The sequence below is a fragment of the Salmo trutta genome, chromosome 6 (assembly GCF_901001165.1).
Source record: "Salmo trutta chromosome 6, fSalTru1.1, whole genome shotgun sequence".
Classification (NCBI taxonomy): domain Eukaryota; kingdom Metazoa; phylum Chordata; class Actinopteri; order Salmoniformes; family Salmonidae; genus Salmo; species Salmo trutta.
In genome coordinates, this window is record NC_042962.1 from 27,478,222 (window position 1) to 27,487,940 (window position 9,719).

General features: G+C 41.0%; 1 protein-coding gene across 6 annotated transcripts in view; it reads left to right on the forward strand.

Annotated features, from left to right (window-relative positions):
• Positions 1–9,265, forward strand: part of LOC115195788 (phosphatidate phosphatase LPIN2-like) — a 47,183-nt gene extending 37,918 nt beyond the window's left edge. For all 6 annotated transcript variants that reach the window (XM_029756039.1, XM_029756038.1, XM_029756037.1 and 3 more), the window contains exons 11-20: positions 3,036–3,105; positions 3,192–3,275; positions 3,931–4,019; positions 4,482–4,629; positions 4,901–5,049; positions 6,307–6,393; positions 6,724–6,876; positions 7,113–7,227; positions 7,322–7,425; positions 7,736–9,265. In XM_029756039.1, coding sequence (XP_029611899.1) covers positions 3,036–3,105; positions 3,192–3,275; positions 3,931–4,019; positions 4,482–4,629; positions 4,901–5,049; positions 6,307–6,393; positions 6,724–6,876; positions 7,113–7,227; positions 7,322–7,425; positions 7,736–7,880 — 1,144 coding nt within the window. In that variant the 3' untranslated portion in view covers positions 7,881–9,265. The remainder of the gene's footprint in view (positions 1–3,035; positions 3,106–3,191; positions 3,276–3,930; positions 4,020–4,481; positions 4,630–4,900; positions 5,050–6,306; positions 6,394–6,723; positions 6,877–7,112; positions 7,228–7,321; positions 7,426–7,735) is intronic.
• The last annotated feature ends 454 nt before the right edge of the window (positions 9,266–9,719 follow it).

A 9,719-nucleotide genomic window follows, 5' to 3' on the forward strand; every position in this document is an offset into this window, starting at 1 on the left:
CCAGGAGGACTGGGGACAACAAGGAGCCATCATGCCAGGTAGTCCTGAGGCATGGTCCTAGGGCTCAGGTCCTCCGAGAATAAGTTGCATGGACTCACTCTGTGTGCAATAACATTGTTTAACATGATTTTTGAATGACTACCATATCTCTGTACCCCACACATAAAATTATCTGTAAGGTTCCTCAGTCAAGCAGTGAATTTCAAACGCAGATTCAACCACAAAGACCAGGGAGGTTTTCCAATGCCTCACAAAGAATTCCAAGTATTGGTAGATGGGTAAAAATATAGAAAAGCAAACATTGAATATTCCTTTGAGCATGGTGAAGTTATTAATTACACTTTGGAAATTGTATTAATAGACGTTCCGCTAGAGGAACACCACTCCAATATCCAATGATAGGGCGTGGCGCGAAATACAAACTCCTCGAAAATCCGAAAACGTCCATTTTTCAAACATATGACTATTTTACACCATTTTAAAGACAAGACTCTCCTTTATCTAACCACACTGTCCGATTTCAAAAAGGCTTTACAACGAAAGCAAAACATTAGATTATGTCAGCAGAGTACCCAGCCAGAAATAATCAGACACCCATTTTTCAAGCTAGCATATAATGTCACAAAAACCAAAACCACAGCTAAATGCAGCACTAACCTTTGATGATCTTCATCAGATGACACTCCTAGGACATTATGTTATACAATACATGCATGTTTTGTTCAATCAAGTACATATTTATATCAAAAACCAGCTTTTTACATTAGCATGTGACGTTCAGAACTAGCATTCCCACCGAACACTTCCGGTGAATTTACTAAATTACTCTCGATAAACGTTCACAAAAAACATAACAATTATTTAAAGAATTATAGATACAGAACTCCTTTATGCAATCGCGGTGTCCGATTTTAAAATAGCTTTTTGGTGAAAGCACATTTTGTAATATTCTGAGTAGATAGCCCGGCCATCACAGGCTAGCTATTTTGACACCCACCGAGTTTGGTACTCACCAAACTCAGATTTACTATAAGAAAAATTGGATTACCTTTGCTGTTCTTCGTCAGAATGCACTCCCAGGACTTCTACTTCAACAACAAATTTTGGTTTTGTTCCAAATAATCCATAGTTATATCCAAATATCGGCGTTTTGTTTGTGCGTTCAAGACACTATCCGAAGGGTAACGAAGGGTGACGCGCGGACGCGTATCGTGACAAAAAAATTCAAAATATTCCATTACCGTACTTCAAAGCATGTGGGAGCCTTAGAAAGTGTCACGTTACAGCAGAGATCCTCTGTTTTGGATAGAGATGACAAAGAAGGCCAAGAAATGGTCAGACAGGGTACTTCCTGTACAGAATCTTCTCAGATTTTGGCCCGCCATTTGAGTTCTGTTATACTCAGACACCATTCAAACAGTTTTAGAAACTTTGGAGTGTTTTCTATCCAAAGCTACTAATTATATGCATATTTCTGGGCAGGAGTAATAACCAGATTAAATCGGGTACGTTTTTTTATCCGGCCGTGAAAATACTGCCCTGTATCCATAACAAGTTAATACATACAAATGATTGTCATTTAGCAGACGCTCTTATACAGAACGACTCACAGTAGTGAGTGCATACATTGTCATACTTCTTTTTACTGGCCCCCTGTGGGAATTGGACCCACAACCCTGGCGTTCTAAGCACCACACTCTACCAACTGAGCCGCAACCAGTCACTACAATACACCCAGTCACTACAAACATACAGCTGTCCTTCCTAACTCAGTTACCGGAGAGGAAGGACACCGCTGAGGAATTTCAACAGCAGGCCAATGTTGACTTTAAAACAGTTACAGAGTTTAATGGCAGTGATATGAGAGAACTGAGGATGGATCAGCAACATTGTGGTTACTCCACAATACTAACCTAATTAACAGAGTGGAAAGAAGGAAGCCTGTACAGAATAAAATATTCCAAAACATGCATCCTGTTTGCAATAAAGCACTAAAGTAAAACTGAAAAATATGTGGCAAAGAAATTAACTTTATGTCCTGAATACAAAGTTTTTGGGGCAAATCCAACACATCACTGAGTACCATTCTTCATATTTTCAAGCATGGTAGTGGCTGCATCTTGTTATGTGTATCGGCAAGGACTAGGGAGTTTTTTAGGATAAAAAGAAACAGATTAGCGCCAAGTACAGGCAAAATCCTTGAGGAAAACCTGCATCAGTCTGCTTTCCAACGGACACTAGGAGGAAAATTCACCATTCAGCGGGACAATAACCTAAAACACAAGGCCAAATATACATTGGAGTTGCTTACTAAAACGACGTTGAATGTTTCTGAGTGGCCTACTTACAGTTTTGACTTAAATCGTCTTGAAAATTTATGGCAAGACTTGAAAATGACAGTCTAGCAATGATCAACAACCAACTTGACAGAGCTTGAAGAATCTTTCAAAGAATAATGTGTAAGTATTGTACAATCCAGATGTGCAAAGCTCTTAGAGACTTACTCAGAAAGACTCACAGCTATAATTGCTGCCAAAAGTGATTCTAACATGTATTGACTCAGGGGTGCGAATACTTATGTAAATGTCATATTTCTGTATTTCATTTTCAATACATTTGAAAAATGTTCTAAAAACAGGTTTCCGCCTCTCGAGTGGCGCAGCCGTTTCCTCTGACACATTGGGCCGCTGGCTTCCGGGTTAAGCGAGCAATGTGTCAAGAAGCAGTGCTGCTTGGCAGGGTCGTGTTTCGGAGGATGCATGCCTCTCGACCTTCACCTCTCCCAAGTCTGTACAGGAGTTCCAGCGATGGGACAAGACTGTAACTACCAATTGGATATCACTAAATTCGTGACAAAATTGGGTTAAAAAGTGTTTGTTTTTTTAAATATAAACGTTTCCGCGTTGTCATAGGGTATTGTGTGTAGGTTAATGAGAATTCAGGCTGTAACACAACAAAATGTGGAATTAGTCAAGGGATATGAATACTTTCTGAAGGTACTATATTTTATTTTTTTTGTATTATTATTTTTACAGATATTACAACTGGACATTGGCAGCTCCATTGATACTAAGTATGCAAGCTTTCCAGAAGAACCTGCCCAAGGTAGATCACATGTTATGCATTATGAATGTATGTTAGAACTTCAGAATTCTGTGCATGTACTCATAAATACTTCATGTGTATCTAAGGCCACAGAGGAGGCATGGGTGAAAGAGAAGATGCCTAAGAAGTCCGGCCGCTGGTGGTTCTGGAGGAAAAGCAGTGTCAAACAGGTAGGGACTGCATCCCAAATGGTAGCCTATTCCTTATACAGTGTACTACTTAGGTCCAATAAGGCTGTGCACAAAAAGAGTGCACTATATAGGGCTCTCAAACTCAACTCTGGACCTCAAAGCCAGTTACACTGTGTTTTTTCATTGTTCCCCTCCAATCAGGGACTGATTTAGACCTGGGACACCAGGTGGCTACAATGAATTATTAGGTACCCCTGATATAGGGTGCCATTTGGGACAAACGGGTGTTTTTGCAGTACGCTTTAGGTCCACTGGTATTGATACTCTGTAGTACCCATAATGAAATCAAACCTAGCAGAACTGCTTTCCTGATACTGTCATTTGTCACCTTAAACAGATGGTCCATGATTTTCACCCTCTCTTTCCTCATGACTCTTTGTTTCTGTGGGCAGAAAATAGTTCCCATGTGAATCCCATTGGATTTGCATTTCCATTGTAAAATAGCTTAAGCAAATCAGAGTGAGGAGAACCATGTGCTAATTGTACTGCATAATCTTAGGAAGGATGTTTTCATTTAATAAATGGGCAGTAATTCCGCTATTAATCAAGGAAAAACATTAGGCCGTATACAGTCAGTGTTTACATGATGACGTTTCATTAACGGGTGATTAATGTTGTCTGCGCCGCTCTCCAGTCTTCAGAGGCCAAGATGGACAGACACGAGTCCCAACACAGAGACACAGAGAGCCCTGTCCTCGATCAACAGATTCCAGCAGTGCCACAGTGAGTCAGCTTTGCACCACCCTGTCTCACCCTGTCTGTCCCCCACCACCCCTCCCTGGCGTTGTTTCACAAGGGGAAGCCCAATTATTCACACAGTGATGTCACCCGCCTCACCCATATTATTCATGACACCAACCAATGGGAAACTAGATTAGCCCAGGAAAAACAGTGATTCATAGGAATTGCCCCTGAGAACATGCATGAGTGACCCTGTTTAGGAGTCTCATCAGTGTTTTGTCTTTCAGCAGTAAATGAAGCTTGGTGACAATTCAGTGTTGGGATACTGCCATCTAGCGGCAGCATATACAAACGCTGGATGTTCATTTTAATAACTGATGTCTAGAGAAGCGTCATTCCTCTCGTTATATGTTCAGAGTAACTACTCACTCCCCTAATCTTTACTCACATTAGTTTAATCTTATACTGTTTTTAGGAAGTCTGATGTTGTTATTTGACATGCAGGCAGAAAGCAGTAGAAGACTCCTCCAGCGATGAAGAATCGAAAGAGCTCAACACAGTGGCACCTACTGAGCACGTGCACACAGAGCTACCTGCACCAACTGGCTCGCACTCCTACATGAAGTCTCTCCGCCTCTCGTCTGACCAGATAGTAAAGAGCTTATAACTTATAAAGTGATATTATTTCAATCCTATAAAGTGATATTGGCACATAGAGTTGGATACAGGGCACATATTTGCATCCTTACCCTCATAGCTTCTGTGACAGAATGGGCAGCGCAATTGAGGGCTATTGAGGGCAAGTGCACTCAGTCCAACTCTGTTTGTTAGCACCTGTCAGTGCCCAGCAGTGATTTTGGAAACCATGTCACTCTCTCCAGTGACCATGTCACTCTCTCCAGTTTATTTGTGTCTTCTCATAGGTCAGTCTGAAGCTGAGGGAGGGGCCTAATGACGTCACTTTTAGCATCACCACCCAGTACCAGGGGACGTGTCGCTGCGAGGGCACCATCTACCTGTGGAACTGGGATGACAAAGTCATCATCTCTGACATCGACGGCACCATCACCAAGTAAAGTGGCCTTCAATTCTGTTTAACTACAGTACCCAGTCAGTCCCCTCAGTCTTAACTCCTAGGGTGCATCCCAAAAGTCAACCTTTTGGACCAGAACCCATATAGGGAATAGGGTGCCATTTGGGACGCAGTCAAATTCTCAGGAGACTCAACATCTGATATGGGATTAAGATCCTCTCCTGATCTTTTAATCTCTCATCTTCTGTTCGATGTTGGAGGTCTGTCTGGTAATCAGATAATGGTCTTCTGTCCAAACACATAATTACACATAATTACACTTAAAGGGGAAATTCTGGGATTCAAACAAAGCAGTTCTTCAAGAATCAATGGCTAGTTTGCAACTATACAAATGGATGTATCAATCCCACACTCTTAAATGTAAAGGTGTAAGTTGGAACCAAATATAGGGTTCTTGAGAGCGATGCCATAGGGGAACCATTTTAGGGCACCAGTTTATTTGTGTCTTCTCATAGGTCAAATTAAAGCAGTATGCACTTTAACCTTATAGTCATTGCATGATTTCAAATCAAAACATTTGGAGTATAGAGCCAAAAGAAGAAAAAAATGCTTCACTGTCCCAATAATTACCAAGGGCCCTGTAAAAAAATCCTTGAATTTTCTTTCGCGGGTGACTTTTCATTATCTGGATAGACACTTGTGGTTTCTAGCTAACGTTACATCAATCAAAGCAGTGGAGCGTGTAGTGAAGCAAAACTTTAGTGGTCAAAACCATTCATCTTTGGATGACTGGGGGGGAGCGAGTTTCACGCAACCATTTATAAACTGGTCATATAAATATACATATATTACAGACTATCTAAAAAAATAAAAAAAAGTAGAAATTGACAAATTATCCAATGCACCCCCTATTTTTATTTGCTCCATGGCTCTGTGGACCCACGGCTGTTTGGCTCATCTCAGTCCTAAAGAGGAATAACTTTGCAGCTGTTTCTGATTAATAAACAATGCCATGCTTGTGGGTGGTAACATTCAAATAAAACCCAGCCCTGAAATAATTTTCATGTCATATCATAGGAAATGACACTACATTCACACAGATTTGAACGAAGTGGGCAGGTTGGATTTGTCACATCAAACCCAGATATATCATACTTTGACTAAAATGATGACTTATTGACTTAAATCTGTACGCAACATCATGGTTAAGCTCTGGCCATCGTCTTTCAGCTACAAAAAAAGTGGATTTCTACTGATGTGGGCGTTAATCTCTCACCAAATGCTCCTTTTTCTTAGGTCTGACGTGTTTGGCCAAATTCTCCCTCAGCTCGGGAAAGACTGGACTCATCAAGGCATCGCTAAGCTCTACCACTCAGTGCATGAGTAAGTAAGCCCTAGCCCAGGGCCTGCGTATGTATCAAGCGTCTCAGAGTAAGAGTGCTGATCGAGGATCAGGTTCCCCCTGTCTATGTTATCTTATTCATTGCGACCTAAAATGCAAAACGGATCCTTGTCAGCACTCCTATTTGAGTTGCTTGATACATATGGCTCTAGAACTACCATTTATCACGTCCACCACTTAGTCAATGCATGACTAATCACATTCCTGTTTCACATGAAAAAAAAATGCAATTCCAGAAGTAAGAAAATTTGAGAGCGTGAATAGGAGACGGATCTAATGTTGCAGTTATACTTCAACGTGCATTTCTTCAGGAATGGCTACAAATTCCTGTACTGTTCGGCGCGGGCAATCGGCATGGCGGACATGACCAGAGGGTACCTGTACTGGGTGAACGACCGGGGAACGATCCTGCCTCGAGGACCCCTCATGCTGTCCCCTAGCAGCCTCTTTTCTGCCTTTCACAGGTACAACTCACCCTTAACTTCTCAGTTGGTTCAGTCTGCTTGGATTTGTAATAGCATTGTAATATAGTTAGATTGCAATGCATTTTCTTTCCTCTTCTCCGCCTTTCATAGTTAAAACTGATCTTTAAGTTCCTATTTGGTTCAGTGTGCTTGGAATAGTGATAACGTTGTAATAGCGTTGTAATATAGTTACATTTCATGGCTTTTTGATTCGTTTCTACTTAACCTTCTATCAGGGAGGTGATTGAAAAGAAGCCAGAGAAGTTCAAGATTGAATGCCTAACAGACATCAAGAACCTCTTCCACCCAAACACGCATCCCTTCTACGCAGCCTTTGGTAACAGAGCAAATGTAAGCTTTGTTTTACCTTCTCATTGTGTACTTATTTTGGAATAGGATCCGAATTAGGGTGATTGTTAAGACTACTCCTCTGTTTTTGGCTCAGGATGTGTTTGCCTACAAGCAAGTGGGTGTACCAGTGTGTCGGATATTCACAGTCAACCCCAAAGGAGAGCTCATCCTAGAGCAATCGAAAGGCAATAAGACTTCGTAAGTAGCGACTTCACAGGATTATAATCATAATGACTGTTTATCTCTCTGTATGTCAGTAGTGTGGGTTTCTTGGAGTATTTTGGTCGGATTCAATTGCCGACAAATGCACCTTTTCAAGGCGTTCGTGGAGATCGTCTGATGTTCGCGGAGATCACATTCACGGTAAAATGCTGTGGATGTAGGCTCAAGCATATTACCTTCAAAGTCTAGTGCAGTGCGCTTGTCGACAACGTGCCTTTTAATGAATCCCGACCTTGGTCAGTAAGTAAAGTAACTTATCTAACCCCTTCCCTATCTTTCACTGTAGCTACGGCCGACTTAGTGAACTGGTGGAGCACGTTTTCCCTTTATGCAGTAAGGAGCAGAGCGCCACCTTCAGTTTCCCAGAATTCAGTTCTTTCTGCTTCTGGAGACATCCAATCGCTGAGGTCTGCATTGAGGAGCTGCTCTGAAACAACCAATCGCTGAAGTGCGTCTTGAGGAGCTGCTCTGATTTCTGATTGGACAGTTCCCACAGCTGTGCTATTATCAGGTATTAAGGCGATAACCAACAGACACTTCGGGTACGGTCGATGCACTTTGTGTCTTTTGGACGGGAAAGAAATCACTTGAAATCAACTGTATTCGTTGGAATCGATGTAAGCAATATTTTGTATTGCTTAATAATTGTATGGGTCTTCCCATGATGATTGCTTGTACTGCCTTAACTGGTGACTATACTATGTGTCTACTGATGCTGAATTATATTCCGTTGTTTAGTGCTCCACAGGTTTAATAGCATTTTGTTGATTTATCAGTAAGAACTGCGTCACATGATCGATTTAGGCATACTTTCCAGTGCAGACTGTACAGCCTTTTTACAGTACAATGTGAAGAGAAAGAACACGGGCGTAGTCGTAAGGTTAGTTAGTTATTTGGCTTGAGTGATAATGCACTACCTATGTTGGAGTGTCCCTCTGTTTGGGAAGGCCTTACGTTATAGTCTATGCATGCTATGCTAAGTTTGAAATAAGGGCTCTCTTCAAGCCGTGTTGTGAAGGTTCAGCGTTACGGCGTGATTTGAAATTGAAAGGCAACGTTCCGGCGTTAGCAGAGACGACTGCATTCACATTAAACGCCGCAGCGCTTCAGCGATACAGATTGAAACGATCGCTAATATGTTGCACAGAGCTGCCAGTGGAACTGGCACTAGTCTTAGATACACGCATACTGTATGATAATAGATCGATTTAAGTGATCTGAGCAGGCGATGTTTTAGACATGCATATAGATGGCTGCAGTGAGGTTTAAGGCGATGGAAGACCTTTCTAAAGTGTCTGCTGCTGACACACAGGGCACACAGCACTGGAGCATTTGGATGGAGACAGACTAATATGCACTGAAAGCACAATTATCTGTTTTAGCAGACGTTTTATGGGTTACCTTTGACAATGTTTGCGTTATGAAATGAATGCTTCTTTATGGGATATATTTCTATTGTTATAGTTTGGGTTTGTCTAGTATATTTTGAATTATTATACCATTGTATTTGATGACGTTCGGAGGTGTTGCAGAGTTCCTCAGTAACAAAGGCATTCTTTCTATGAAAGTGATATTTTGTGTGGAGAGTACACACATCTCAACACGCTGGTATTTGTGTTTTTCAGTGACTGCTTTGATAGTTTTCAGTGTATCTATTAAGAGATTAATTTTACAGTTCACACACTCTCCAATCTTAAATGCCTTCACTGTTACTTGATTAAGTGTTATTTTTTTTCGTGTCACTACATACATTGAAGTGTATGTTTGGGATATGAATGTTTAGCAAAAAAATGAATAAAGATAAAATCTAAGATTACATGCAGATGTTTTCTATGCTTATTTCAGGAACTTGTTTTGGGAAAGGAGGGTGTAACTTTTGGAACGTCAAATCTTTTCACATGCCAACAATCTGTCTAAACAGCATTTACTGTTAAAAACAGTGTGACTTTTTGCTGAGACCTTCATCAGATAAATAATATATTTTTTATAATGGAGTGTTGCGCCACAAGTTGTTTTAGCACGGAACTCTTTTCTAAACAGCACTCGCTGTAATTCATGTAAGAAACACTTGCGATACCAATACAAATAAGTACAGTATATTACAGCGATACTTCCCCAGAGTCAGATGAACTCGTGGATACCATTTTTATGTCTCTGTGTCCAGTATGATGGAAGTTAAGAGGTAGTGATGCGGGCCAATGCTAACTAGCGTTAGCACAATTAATGGAAATCTATGGGTATATACTAGCATGCTAATTGCCAAAAATCCC